The sequence below is a fragment of the Danio rerio genome, chromosome 16 (assembly GCF_049306965.1).
Source record: "Danio rerio strain Tuebingen ecotype United States chromosome 16, GRCz12tu, whole genome shotgun sequence".
NCBI lineage: Eukaryota > Metazoa > Chordata > Actinopteri > Cypriniformes > Danionidae > Danio > Danio rerio.
The window spans coordinates 33,316,912-33,332,500 of NC_133191.1; the positions used below are offsets into that span (position 1 = coordinate 33,316,912).

General features: G+C 35.2%; 1 protein-coding gene across 10 annotated transcripts in view; it reads left to right on the forward strand.

Moving 5' to 3' along the window:
* Window positions 1-15,589, forward strand: part of sema6cb (semaphorin 6Cb) — a 274,253-nt gene that overhangs the window by 165,536 nt on the left and 93,128 nt on the right. For 7 of the 10 annotated variants that reach the window (XM_009292336.5, XM_009292337.5, XM_009292338.5 and 4 more), the window contains 1 exon segment: window positions 13,450-13,646. In XM_009292336.5, coding sequence (XP_009290611.1) covers window positions 13,508-13,646 — 139 coding nt within the window. In that variant the 5' untranslated portion in view covers window positions 13,450-13,507. 10 annotated transcript variants of the gene reach the window in all.

Sequence of the window (15,589 nt, forward strand, 5' to 3'; positions counted from 1 at the left end):
CTATAGTCTCACAATACTTACAAGAATAACAATATTGATTTAATTAAACATCTAAATATTATGATCTACCTCTCCGCTTTAACACATGCATGAGGTAGATTTATTTATGTGCAATATCTCAAGCTAAATAAGACTTGTTTTAGAGTTTCCAAAAATAGATGCAAAATTAAAAACTATTTTTTTAGATTGATCTATGGAGGGGGTAAATATTTTTGATCACAGCTCTGAATGTAATATCCAGTGTATTTGTTTTAGTTGAATGGACTGACTTGTGGGTTTTAGTCAGGCATGAATTCAAGTGATGTTCTCCAGCCCAGAGCCCCAGATGCTGTATGTGCGATTCGTCAGCAATTAGCTTCAATCTCTGTGTGACAAACAGGCATTCAGTGAAGGTTTCTCATCATTGCAGGGTTGAAGGGTGTAATTTAAAGTGCTAGTGCAATAATGCTCTAGTGCTATAAGAGCCCATCCACACCCCCTTTTCACTGAAATGTCACTGGTAACAGGTGCCTGGATGCCAAAGGGCCACACAACAGACTGCTACTGCGAAATTTGGCTACAAACAACATGGAAACACATTGTGGAACATTTTGTTCACATTTTATAGACACAATCCTTTTTATAAAGGAGCCATTTATAGATATCCAAAGTTGAAAGTTAAACTTTTTTTAATAACTATTGATCTAGGCAGCCCAGAGAGTCATACAACACTGATTTCGTGGCCATTGAGCAAAAAACCCGGGACTAGTTTGCAAAAGTAGGTTTTTCACATTTTAATGAATTTTTAATGAATGGTTTTACTGACACCGGGGAGTTTTGTGTCAAAGTGTTCAGTATGAACAGGTTTATCGTATGACATGTATTTTGGGTGTCTGTGCAAAACATTGTGTGATGCACAATCAATTACAACCTCAAAAAACTCAAAATCGCCCCTTAGTTTTTAATTCCAAGAAATGGTATGTTATATAAAGCATATACATGCATTATTTAAAGAGGAAGTTAACCCAAAATTGTCAATTTACTCATAATTTACTCACCCTCAAGTTTTTTTTTCTTCACTCAAACACAAAGGAAGTTATTTTGAAGCAAACGGAAAACCTGTAACCATTGAATTCCATTGCAGGAAAAAAAAACGGTAGTATGTTGGTCCGTGGTCACAGGTTTCCAACATTTTAAAAAGAACTACTTTCTTTTATGGTGATCTCATAAATGTTTAAAACAAGTAAAGGGTTTTTTCTTTAAACATTAGTGAACTTCAGAATTAAACATCCAGTTATTCCATATACCAATGAATAAGTCAAATCTTTAGTTAATGACTTAAAATGAGGCCTTTTATTATACCTGTATATTTTTAAATTAATTTGAATTTTTTTAAAGCCTACAAATCTTATTTAAACTTTAATTTGTTAAAGTTCATAATCAAACAAAAGATGTGTATTAATGCTGATAAACTGTTCTCCAAATAATTTATTTAATGTTAAATTAGTGTTAAATAAAGCGTACAGATCTTATTTAAAAATTATTCAACACAAATTAATTTAACAATAAATAAATTACTTGGAGAACAGGTTTGTTATTATTATTAAATATCTGATGTTTGATTGCGAACTCATTTAACACATTTTAATAAGAACATTAAGCTTTATTTAATACTAATTAATTTAACATTAAAATATTCAATCAAACATCAGATATTTATTAATGCTAACAAACTGGTCTTAAAATAATTAACTTCATAGTAATTAATTAGTGTAAAATAAAGCTTACAAATCTTATTTAAAAAATTGTTAAATATTAGTTCGCAATCAAACATCAGATATTTATAAATACTGACAAACTGGTCTACAAATAAATATTTTGATGTAAAATTAATTAGTGTTAAAATAAAGCTTAAAGTTCTTATCAAAATATGTTAAATATGAGTTTGCAATCAAACATCAGATATTTAATAATAATAACAATTCTGTTCTCCAAGTAATTAATTTATTGTTAAATTTATTCGTGTAGAATAAAGCGCACAGATTGTATTTTAAAAATTGTTAAATATTAGTTCACAATCAATCATCAGAAATGTATTCATACTGATAAACTGGTCTCCAAATAATTTAGTTAATGTTAAATTAATTTGTGTTAAATTAGTTTAATGTAATTTGTTGTTGCTTTAAGGCAAACGGGCATTGTTTAAATATAAGTTCAAAATGAAACATCCAATAATTACAGTTAAATCTTAAGCTCACAAATATCATACAGTTAGCAATGTGAATGCAGTTTTCCACACCAAATGTTCTTATGTATTTTTTTTTACTAATGTAAATTCTCTGGACGGGTTCGCATCGGAAATTTATTGAATTAAAAAAAATGCTTCCCAGGGGCTCCCATTGCCTCAATAAACTCACGCAGGGGTTTCGAATCTTATCAACCTGGAATGAAGTTGACTCAGTTGGACTCCAGGAGCTCTATAAGTATTGTTAGGGAGAGTCCGGCCTCTGCCCCCGTTCACAGCTACTTGTGGGTCCCTGACAGCAGGGGTTTCTGGGTAATGGGCCGTGGAGAGCCCAAGCACTAATGTGCTTAATCGTGTCTGAAATGACAGAAGAGCCCAGGGACACCAGCCTTTATTATGTTGGCCCATGTATACAGAGAGAAGACTCATTCAATTTCTGCTTCCGAGGGTGCGAACGGGTCCCAGAGCGGAAGAGGACGGGAGACGGAGCGAGCGAAGTGTGTCCTCTTCATGTGTCACTTGGGACAAAAGCGGGGTGAATCCCATTAAAGAGCGCCTAACACTTATTCGAATTAAAAATCATGTTTCTCTCTCCCTTCTTGGCTGACACCATGTCTCCTTAAGCAGGTATTAAACCGCTGATGGAATTTAAATTCGTCCGTGTGAGATTTTAATCGCAATTTTTTATCGAGAGCCAGCAGTGATAAAAGCCTGGCTTGTTAAACAAAGTCAACCTATAAATGAATATGGATCTCTTAAAAAGCGATACGAGCATGTAGGTCACACGCCATAAAAACGTCATTCTTTTCAATTCCGTTTATTTGTGGAACACTTTTCATGATATATAACATTTTTAAACAGGTTTATATTGTAGATAGCATGATTCTACTTTATGATTAAGACTAATGTGGATAGGTTGCTCTGTCAAAGTAATGTGCATATTGATGATAGTAAATTCAGGCAGGTAAGGATGATATTTGTCATGGAGATACTCTGTGACCATAAATGGACTGTTGGGCACACACACACACAAATAGGTATTGATGGTAAAGTGTGAAATAATTTGCAGCTATTGTTTGTAGAAAACATAGTACTGGAAATATTTTATTCCCTGTGTAAAAGTTTTTCAGCAGTGCTTTAAATGACATTTTATATACTAAAATTGAGAGGAGCATGTGATATGATTGATCACAGCTAGTCCCACATCAATAATCATTGCTAGTCTAATCCAAAATCGTTGCTGGACCAATCAGATGAATTCTAGCCTCCAATAAATTAGCCCATTCATCCTACCTTTCTTATCTTCATTTTAAAGAAACCCCCATCCACCCCATTACCCTTTTCCTCCTTTACCAGGGAGAGATCTCGAGATCTATTTGAGCTTGGACCGCTTGTCTTGCTACATGACCAGGTGGGAGCCCTGGGCTTAAGTATCTCCGAGCTCAGGGTTCTCTCCTGAGGCAGCATGCCAAATCTGCTAATTATTTCAAGCAATAGCTAAGTGTGAACTTTTTAAATATATTGGACCTTTTGAATGGTATGGCCTGAGGGCAGGGCCAAGAAATTAGGATGTCCACCATAGGCTGCATCCGAAATTGCCTACTACAAGGTATCAGATGGTCTTTTACGCCTTAAAAAGTCTTAAATTCACTAAAATATGTTATTAGGTCTTAAATCATTTTAAACTGGTGTTAATTTTCTTATGTCCATGTAAAGTTACCCAATCAGGCAAACACCCAACCAGTCATCAGCAATACATCAAAATAAAATGTTTAACAAAAGTTTATTTATTAACTCTATTTTCCAAAATGGTTTAATTATCTTCCTTATGATCACATTTGATTTTAATGGTTTTGTAATGTTTTATCTCTGCCATTAGAAAAAATAACTACGCATTTAGCCATGTGTATGTCTGAAATTTAAGTCATAATCATCTTAAAGGCCTTAAAAAGTCATATATGCGACTTGCTGAAACCTGCAGAAATGGGTTGCAGCTGGAAGGGCACCCACTGCGTAAAACATATGCTTGATAAGTTGGCGGTTCATTCTGCTGTGTTTAATAAAGGGACTAAGCCGAAAAGAAAATAAATGAATGAAACCTGCATGCATACTCTTTTTCACATACTATATAGGAAAGTATACGGTTTCGGACGCAGCCATACATTTATCGCAGGTATGTTGGTGTGAGTAACGTGTGTGCCAGAATGGTCAGAAGCAACTAAAAAATTCCTTGGCATGACGCAGTAAATAAATATTGTGAATTTTGTTTATTTTTTCATTTTATTTCATTTTTCTGTATAGCACTATTTTTTTCTAAGCTGTGGGAGATTTTCACCTTAAATAAGACTCAAATGTATTCCTTGCTGCCAGATCACCTTAGTTTTCTCCATCCCAAGTTTCATACTTGCGTAATCAAGCAATATGAATATGATTTAAGCGATGATTGCATTCTGCGATCGTGATTACATTATAAGGAAAATTTTCAGCTTTATTCAGATTTTTTTTTTTTACCTATATCCCATGATGGTGTTTAAAAATACATTTAGGGGTACAACGACGTTATTCTTCTCACAGTTCATCTGTTCAGTATTAAAATAACTATTAAAATTAACCAAAAACCTTCTGCATGAAACTTTCTGCAGCAATTCAGTTGAATACAAAGAGTAAATAATCTGGAGGAATAAAATACATGGATCTCAAAAGAGCTTTGGCCACAGATATGCTTGTGATTCTAACGTCATGTTAAAATACCAAGCATAATGTTAATTTTCATGATGGACAAAAATAAAGCAATAAAACCAAACATTCCCCTCATTCAGTTTTTTATAAGGTGTTTGTGTGTGTGTGGATTATTTGTAGCACATCTTTTTTATTTGTAGTGATTTGTTTCAGTTATTTTGAATTCAAATTTTCAGATCGAAAGTGCAGCTTGCAAAATCTTTATAGAAACAGAAAGCAAATGGAGAGTAGATGCTGTTTATAAAATCTCAAGCAAACATAAACATCCGGTTACATTAATAATACTGTAATACAGATCATCTTTAGATTTCTCTGTCCTCAGCAGGGTTTCAGTTCTCGCCTCTCAAATTTTTTTTTCTTCTCTTTTTGTCGTGGAACCCACAGCGAGCCAAGGAGCTGTTGGTAAATCCAAATGAATGTCGGATAATCAATCCTGAGCTCAAGAGATTTCTCCTCCTCAGACTCCTCTTTTTCTCCTCCGCTCTGCCTCATTTAGCAGGGAGGCGCAGTGGGGCCGGGCGTCCAGCCCACATTGGGCTAGATCTGACCCCGTGGAGGAAGAAAGGGATAAGCAGGGGTTTAGTCACATATCGACAGCTGTCTGCTCATCAGTGCCTTGCGTCTCTTCAAACGCCACATGAATGTGCACTGATTAGAAGAGCGCAAGAGACGTGAACAGTTTGCAAACACGCACACACATTTGTGCAAGCCACCTGCCCAAAGAAAGAAAAGTTAACTGCTTGGTGGTCAAAAAAAATATTTATTATTTTTTTGTGATATGTAATGTGTATTTATATACCACATTTATCATCTATGGTCATACACCCAAAGTGCTTCACAATCATGACGGGGGTCTCTCCTCACCAACAACAGTATGCAGCATCCACTTGGATGATGCAGCGGCAGCCACAGGACAACGGCGCCAGTGCGCTCACCACACACCAGCTATTGGTGAAGTGGGGAGACAGTGATAGAGCCAATTTGGTGGATAGAGATGATTGGGAGGTCATGATGGGTAAGGGCCGATGGAGAGAATTTTGCCAGGACACCGGGGTTACACCTCTACCCTTCACTAGAAGTACCATGGGATTTTTAATGACCACAGAGAGTCAGGACCATATACACTATCAAACGCTACTTCTTATGAATACATGTCTGTAATAAAAAGTCCAAAAAGAACTGTCATTTTTGGGATTTTGATAAGTTTGATACAGCGTGTTCGCAATGTTTTAAAATGTCTTAAGTTTCAAAAACAAAATTTCAGGCTTTAAAAGTCTTAAACTCACTGAAATGTTTTGTTGTTGGTTTTAAATGGTTTTTGTATGTCCCAGTAAATCGGCATTACATCTGTCCAATCTCAACAATCCATCTCAATCAAATTTTATTTATTAACTGTATTAACCTCTCATATATGGGTTTATTTTTTCCCTTTTAAACAATTTGTTTTAATATTTTTAATGTATTTACAACAACCTGACCTGGACAGATTGTTATGCATACATGTAGTTTATTGAAGTTAAAAACTTTTCAATTTTTTGAGAAAGAAATGTTGAAAAAAATCTGTATGTGTGCTAGGGTTTGCATTTTGAGACATTATTTAAAATATGTGGCTTGGAAATAACTTTTTTTTTATGGGAAAAGTGAAATTCTTTTCCACTAACCCAATCTGGCCATTTGAATAAAAGTAAAAGTCTAAAATGTCTCCCCTTTTAAAAAAACATCCAATGGTGTTTTTTTTTTTATTTATTTATTATTTTTTTTATCATCGCTGTGCCAGTGAGAGTGGTTGAGCTCAAGTGCATCAAACGAAAAGTGTCTTGAAGGGGGTGTGGTCTAAATACTAAAGAGCATTTGATTGGTTATGATGCAAGAAGAAACTGTACTGTGAGTAACATGAATAAAACCTTTGGGTCACACTTTACAATAAGGTTCATTAGTTAATGAAAATCAATGCATTTACTAAGATGAATAAACAATGAACAATACATTTACTACTGTATTTGTTTATGTTAGTTAACGTTAGTTAATGAAAATACAGTAGTTCATTATTAGTTCATGTTAACTCATGGTGCATTAACTAATGTTAACAAGCATGGACTTGGATGTTAATAATGCATTAGTAAATATTCAATTATGATTATTAAATGCTTTACATATGTTGTTCATGATTAGTTCATGTTAGTAAATGCATTAACTAATGAACCTTATTGTAAAGTGTTACCAACCTTTGGTACATTTGGGTAAAAGTGACAAACTACACGCTTGACATGTTTATATTAGTTTTACATCTTCTAGATGCAAATTGTGTCTGTTTTGGGGCACACTAGTTTATAGATATGCTAAAAATAATAATAATAATAATACTGATACTGATTTAATAATACTGATTTTTAAATTTCATGGGACCTTTAAAAAGTCTTAAATTAACTTTCACTGTACGGAAAAGAGCTGCTGCGGCATTCTGCTTAATTAACTTCTGCTTCTTAAATTAAGATTGAAAGTCATTAAAAAAGATTGAAAGTCATGTCTCGGCAATGTTGTTGAGTAGCAGAAGTCTCACACTGGGGCCGTTTGCTTTTTTTTTTCTCTGCACATTCATGATTCCAAAATAACATGAGTTGCCTAGTTTGTGAATTTTCAAGAGTTGAATCTCTTGTAAAATAATGGTCTGGTTATATGCAGATTTGCCTTTATACTCATCAGTGTGCTACACACCAGCTCTTGGAATTAATTGCTTTATTCGCAGTTATACTTTATAGTCTTCAAAAAACATACTGAGATCTAAAATCAGCTCAACGGAGATCTTGGCTTTGCGAGCCGTCAAGCAGCCCCTTGAGGAAAACCACTTTGTGTTCCAAACGAAATGGTTATTAGCAAGCTAATGTCTGTTCTATTATTGAATCTCTATTATTGAATTATTGATCTCTTTTGGTGTGCTTCATATGTGAAGTCAGTGTGCAGTGATGTCCTGACGTTAAACTAAAATCTATAAAGCAGTTGTTCTCTGCATTATATATGCTTGTTAAGAGGCTTTGAAAAATTATCAACTCAACAACTGATCTTTTTGCTAATGTGGAACACCACAAACGTCTCGTCAATGTTTTTGAGTAGAAAAACACTCACATTGGGGTCATTTGCTTTTTTCTCTGCGCAATAAAGGGTGACGTTGACTTAAAACTTGGCTGAAAACTTCCCGACTGACTTGATTGTGAATCATTGTGCCAATTGTTGTAAAGCATTGTTGGAATCTGGATTTGTTTTATCCTGGCTGTGATTTGCAAAGCTTTACAGAGATAGAGAGAGAGAGCGAGCTGAGGGGAAGTAATTAAGTCCAAATCCATTTAGGTCATTTAATTAATTGAGGGACACGTTCACTGGTTTCCCAGTTCTATCAGTGTTCACATCAGCCTTGAGTGCTGATTGAGATGCCATTTGGAGCATGTATTAATGGCAGCAGAGAGAGCAGCTTGGAGGAACGGGCTGTCTGGTCTTATCTGCACGACGACGCTGAGGTCTCAAACTTTTGGGTCTCTAAAGAGTGCTTCGCCTTGAGCGAAAGGGACATCTCTATTAAAAAATAGTAGGACAAGAGTTTGTTAAGGATTAATTTGACCTGATTCCTCTGAGACATTGAAATATTTTTGGAGTCTTTTTATTTGTGGACTTTAGCAGCATTAAATGGAAATTAATTCATTTTTTGTTGTTTTGTGTTTTGCTTCTTTTTTTATATATTTTTTGTTTTAAGTTGTGCTGTGCTTTATTTACGTTTTTTTTTTGTTTGTTTAATGTGTTTTTTGTTTTGCTTTTTAAAGTTGCGCATAGTTTATTGTGAAATGCATTGTTTAATGTGTTTTGTTTTTTATGTCATGTTATGTTGTGTTGCGCTTTGTGTTTTGTTTTATGTTTTGTTTTGTTTTGTGTTGTTTTTTATGTTATGTTGTGTTGTGCTTTGTTTCATGTGTTTTGTTTAATGTTTTGTGTTATATTTTGTTTTATGTGTTTTGTTTTTTTCATGTTATGTAGTGTTGTGCTTTGTTTAATGTGTTTTGTTTAATGTGTTGTGTTGTGCTTTGTTTTGTGTTCTGTTTAATGTGTTTTGTGTTACAGTAAGTTTTGGTTTTATGTTGTTATGTTATATCGTGTTGTACTTTGTTTAATCTGTTTTGTTTAATGTGTTTTGTTTTGTTTTTATGTTATGTTGTGCTCAGTGTGTTGTGTTATGCATTGTTTTATGTATTTTGTTTAACCTGTTTTGTGTCATGATTTGTTTTTTTTGTGTTGTGTTGTGTTGTGTTGTATGACTACATTACATACGCACGTTATGATTTTGCCAATTATGATACGATCCTGGATAAACATCTTATGTTGATCCTGGAACATAATTTTTGTTCGAAAATGTAATCCACCTATTCCCTTCGTCTAAGATCAACCATAACTAAATTATTCCTAAAATCAGAGGGGAATAATAGTTTAATAACCATCATGTAGAAGTGCATAAGCCTAAACGTAAGCCTAAAAGTAAATGCTAAATGTATCCCTTAATTCTAATTAGCTGATTGGAATGTTGTTCTTGGATCAATATAGATGTTAATCCAGGAACATGTCCCACTAGGTGAAATCAGGTTGGCTAATTCCATCAATTCAATTTGACTTATTTTTCTTACCCTTGTGTCATTGTACACTCATTTTTACATGGGTGAAAATAATTTGAATAATTTGAATCTGGAAGATTTCTATTCGGCTAAAACGTTTAATGCTTCAAAACTTTCACCTTCGTGTGATTAAACAAATCCATATAAACGGAACAGTTTAATCCAACTCTTATCAGTTTATAAGACGAGCAGACTTAATTAGAAAATTTATTTCCTTTTTTCCATTTAAATTATTCAAATGTGGTCACCTAATCTCAAGCGTTCTTGCTTAGAGTAAGAACCCATGGGATTAACTCTTGTGTCAATTAGGCATGGTTATGTTTCTGATCGCAGATGTGAATAATAGCTGTTTATATGTATTAGATTCATATTAATACATTGATTTTGACTTTAAAAAGAGAGACACACATCTCTAACATGTAATTGAAAAATATTTTAATTTGTTTTCCAAAGATGATGAAAATCTTACGGGTTTGGAATGAGAGTGAGTAAATGTCTCTGAGACATACGTCACAGTTCAGATGAAAGGGCTATTAGCACTTCCGCCTCATTGGGGCTAAAAGTAGTAAATTTTAGTGTGCGCTGTAATTTGTCTCACAGCATTTCTACTACAGGCATGAATGAGGCCTCAAATCATGGGGCTTATTCAGGAGAGACGTGCTAGTATTTTTTCTAAGCAATCTGGCTGATTTTCTTTTCTATAGTAGTTGATGCATAAAAAGATACTGGGAAAAAAATAGAATAACAGTTAGCAACCACCCACAACACCCTGGCATCATCGCACCGCTTGCTATTTCTGCAGAAATTGATTCTGATTTTTGAGGTGGGGATATTTTCACAAGTAAGAATTGTTTAATAGTCCTATGCTTTTCCCACTTTAGTTTATCTTCGTTCTGTACTTATCAGTTTTCACATGATCTCTTTCTCATGATCCGTTCCTCGAAAAGCAGCTCAACTTTTTGCTTTGGATCTGCAGTCATAAGACATGCGGATGGTATAGCTTGTGCTCGGCTGTCATGATCCTCGTTTGTTTGTGTCCATATGAAAACGACCCCATGATCCTTTCAGCTTTGTACTGGAGAAGATGCTGCTTCACATTTTGTGCTGTTTTAGTTGTAGAAAAGTGTGTGTTGTGCTCCATTAGGAGCGTCACTGCCTGTCCCTGTACTCCGTTCCCTAAGTATAGCTAATCCATCACACAAAATATCCCATTATAAAGCCCTGAAAGGGTGTATATCTTTTTCTTTATTTTTATTTTTATTTTTTTTGTGTGGTCACTGATTACCCTTAAAGTAAGATGTTTATTTAAGTTGATGAACTAAAAATAGAGGCTGATCATTTAAATCTTAGTGGCACAATGTACTGTACTGTTTCTAATTTCAGACACTGGTCTGTTCTGTTCTGTTCTGTTTGGTTAAGTCTGTATTATTAATTTCCAGTAATCAGATCAGATCTGTGTGTTTGCAGACACAACCAAACCTATGCATATGGGTTGCTTTGGTAACAACGTAGGCGTACCCACATATGTGAGAAGGCTTTCAAAATGGATCCAGGAAAAATAGAGGTGCATCATCTCAGTCTGTAAATAAATGCCCTGTCAAGTCGCAGTGCAAAACTTCATTTGTACAAGAAAAACTCAGAGATGGAGGAAATAATTTTGTGATAATCCATGCACCTTCAAATGGGTTTAAGTCAGATTTGAATATGTATGCATGTATTATAATAACTACAGCTAAAATAAATAATAAAAATATAAAAAAGTATAAAAAAATAATGAATTAAGGTGCTATTAAAAAAAATGTGCATGGATTTAGTTCATACCCTGTAATAAATGCAGAGTTCCAAACAATTCCTTCATGTAGCCAGCAGCTAGCTCTCTGCAACTCTTCATTATTGCCCACTGAAGCTAAGCAGTACCTGGACCACAACGCTGCCGGAAGTAGTGTTAGTAAGACCAGCAGGAGGCCCTCAGCCTGCAGTCTGTGTGGGTCCTAACGCCCCAGGATAGTGAAGGGGACTCTGCTCAGTGAGTGCCGTCTTTCGGATGAGATGTTAAATCCTGACTCTCTGTGGTTTTTAAAAATTCCAGGATGTCATTTGAAAAGAATATTAAACCCAGGCATTCTGGCCAAACTTGCCCACTGGTCACTGTCCATCATGGCCTTCTAACCATCACCTTTTCATAACTGGCTTCATCACCCTGTCTCCTCTCCATCAATCAACTGGTGTAGTGATGTGGTGTGTGGATTGAACATAATTACATCGTCTCAAAAAAAGGCTTAAGAATTTTGCTGTTTCAACTGATTTTAAATAAGTAGGTTGAATTAGCAGCAGAAGTCATTTTTAAGTCTAGTTGAAGGCAAAATTATGCATTTTAATTATTTAAAAATATTTTTTCAATTAATTAACAGAGCAAGGACATTATTTACAGTATTTCCTATATATACTGTATATGTATATATATATATAGTTTAGAAAAAAATATTTTTGTAATAATAATCAATAGCCCCCATACAATTGGCTACAGACAAATCCCTGCTTTCCAATGATTTGCATAATTAACCTAATATGCCTTTAATATGCACTTTAATATAAATTCTAGTGTTTTAAAATAACTATAAAAATATTACGTACTGTCATTCTGAGCAAATCTGAAGGTTGAAATGAGTGTTCATTGATCATTGTTTAAATGTGAATAAGCTTGAGTAGCCCGAGTTAAATCTGTTCATCATACTGTATAAAGTGTGTATTTCTCATTAGAATACTTGTAGTTAATGTTCAGTTCATATGCTGAAGCATCAGATATGAATATTCAAATTCTTTCAATGAACAGCAGAGTCTCAGATTCCAGATTTGTTATCAGTTGCACTTAATTTCCAATATAAACCCTGCGTCCTAAAGCAAAACCATTTGAGCTCTACTATACTAAAGGACAGTCTGTCCTTTGTATCATGTAGACCAACCTGATGCCAAACTCATTAATGTCAGTATCTCAATCCATTATGAATCTAATACAAACACTCAATGCGGTCATTAATAATTCAGCCCACTTTCAATAGGACATTTTGGCAGAAGAGTTTTCTTCTTTTTTTTTCCATTGCTCTGAAAATAAGTTTTTGATCCATCCCTGTTGGCCTCGTGTAAAAGCTGACAGACTGCGACGGCATCCCAGCAGCCTTTGCGGTTAATTGAGTTAAGTCACCTGTGAAAGACTGTACAGTCCGAGTCAATGAGCCAGGTGTCCCCCAGGCTGGGGGCCTTATAAAATAACCTATTGTGCTCTCTTTTTCTCTTTTTTTCTGAGCTCTGCTTCTTCATTATTACATCGGACGTGCTAATAAGAGCTGCACTTTCACCAACTCAGTGTGACTGCAGGATTCTTGCATACTAAATTGCATTAAAGCGAAAATTCAATCATTATTTACACCCACTGTTGACTTACTTTCCTCTCTGACACTGGTTGCTGTTTTTTTAGGCAGTTGGTCCACATGGCGATGCTTTCAAGCTTCCGAAATTAAGCCAAATAACCATTACAGCAGTACATATGACTCATGCACTGCATTACAAGTCTTGTAAAATTGTATGAACCATTTTATAACACTTTCTAAAGCTTGAAAGCCTCAGTTCATATTTCAAATAATTGGATGTATAAGAGTAGCTAGCGCAATTTTAAGTCATGCCTATTTGAAATGGCACACCAATGACTTTCACAATCATTTAGTCTCATTTACAAGTTGTTCAGTCATATATAAGAGCAAATAAATCTTATTTATTGTGAGCTTCCCAGTGACCATTGTCATCATGGCTCTGTTTTTTTTTTTTTTTTTTTTTCAGGTGGTCTTCAGTCTACTCTGGGTCATGCTGTGTGGCTGAATTCTATGCTGTAGCTGAAATGAGGTTGGTGATTTTGGGGTCGCGGCCCCTTTTGGCCTTGACCCTCATGCTCACCCTCACCTGCCTAAAGCATCTGTGCCATGGTGCAACACCCTTTCCTCAGGATCTGGAACCCATCAGGACCGTTGGTAGTGAACGTAAGTACTCTGAAATAGGGCTGAACAATAAATCAGTATCAAATATGTGAATCCATAATAGGGGTTTCAAAAGCCGCATTTGCACTGCACTGTTCAAGTGACTCAATTCCGATTTTTATTTATTTTTCTCCCATGTGGCACAGATCGGATATGGCTCATGTACAGTATGTGTAAGCAGGAACAAATCTCATGGATTCCGATTTACTCAAATCAGATTTTGGCCTTGTTCATATGTGGAAATTTATCCGATATGAATCGGATCTGTGGTGACTCACTGACTCTTTGTTTCCCCTTTGACCTTTGACTACTGGCTTGTTTGTGAGGTGACGTTTAATCTCTTCTTTTAGCTGTTACTGCAATAATGTTACTTGTGGATCTAGACATGAGTGTGTCTACAGAGCAGATTTTCTCATCACGTCGCCATCTTTATGGAGCAGCTGATCACCGCGGCCTTTTAACATCAGTGTCCATGTCACTAGATATATTTCCATCTAAAAATGCAAATGAACTTTAAGCGCAAATCTGGATTACAGCATAAAAGATGTGCGAATAAAGCAGTGTTTTTATCCAATGAATCAAAGCGACCAAAATCGTCTGTTCCTGATTAACTGGCGCCAAATATCAACATTAATAATGGAATTTACTACTTTAAAAGAAGCTGCATGGTTCTTTTCTTCATTTAATAAATGACTTGAGCCTCAGAAGGCAATCCTGACACGCAATGAACGTGCGGTGGAGTTTGAAGGCATGAGACGCAGAGGACGGATGCTCTTGATTCTAGAGGTCATTAATAATGTAATAATACTAATACTGAAACGGTTAAGGTGTTCTAGAATGACCAAAATAACATTTCAGATGTTTTACAATGTGCTCAGCCTGCTGGTTTGTTCATTCGCACACATTTTATTGTCACATGATCTCTTATAACAAAAGCACAATATTTGCACATATTGGAATTGGAATAAAGGTGTTTCCATTGATAGGGAAAATAAAAAACTTTTCCATCTGGGCCATTTGAAAAATTCTCTAGCCTTTAGCCCTTTATAAGTCTAACATTTCATTCATAATGGTCTTACAAAAGTCTTAAATTTAACTCAGTGAAACTTGCAGAAACCTTGTATACAATGCTATAGCCTACAACAGCCGAGCTAACCTAATTGTTCTAGTCAAGCCTTTTAAATTGCATTTTAAACTGAATGCTAGTATCTTGAAAAATATCTAGTCAAATATTATGCACTGTCATCATGGCAAAGATAAAAGAAATCAGTTATTAGAAATGAGTTATTAAAACTGTTATGTTTTAAAATGTGAAGAAAAGAATGTGAAATTGAATGTGAAATCTTCTTTCTGTTAAACAGAAATTGGGGGAAATAAATGGGGGGCACTGCATAGAAAAATACTTAATCACAACAGTCTATTTACATTATTAAAATCCTTCCAAACAGACCTATTCCACTCATCTGATTAAATTATATTAAAATCTCCATATATGTCGCCGCAAAAGCAAACATCACAATGTCAGACTTTCCCAATATCGTGCAGCCCAACTCTGAAATACCACTGAGCGCTGCAGTTTCTGGCATAAAAGTGACATTATTCCACCGACATTATTTCAATTGTTTCCAACTTTAGTCAAGTGTTAAAACCTCAGTTTGTTTTTCATAGATTCGTAATTCAATCACGGCAGTCAGAATTATGAATGCTTTATCTAGCGTAATATATAGCAATAGGCGCATTAAACCGTACCCGGAGCTTAAAAGTAAACTGCCTGCCAAGCGATCAGATCTTGGCAGGCGTAAAGAGCTTCACACGCCAAATACATATATCAGCAGGCATGGCTTGCCAAGTCCATCCTCACCCCTCCTTCCTGTTCCCAGCCCTAATCTACCCCCATCCCGGTTTTCAGCCCCATGCTACTCCCCAGTTTCCAAACCCAGTGGGTC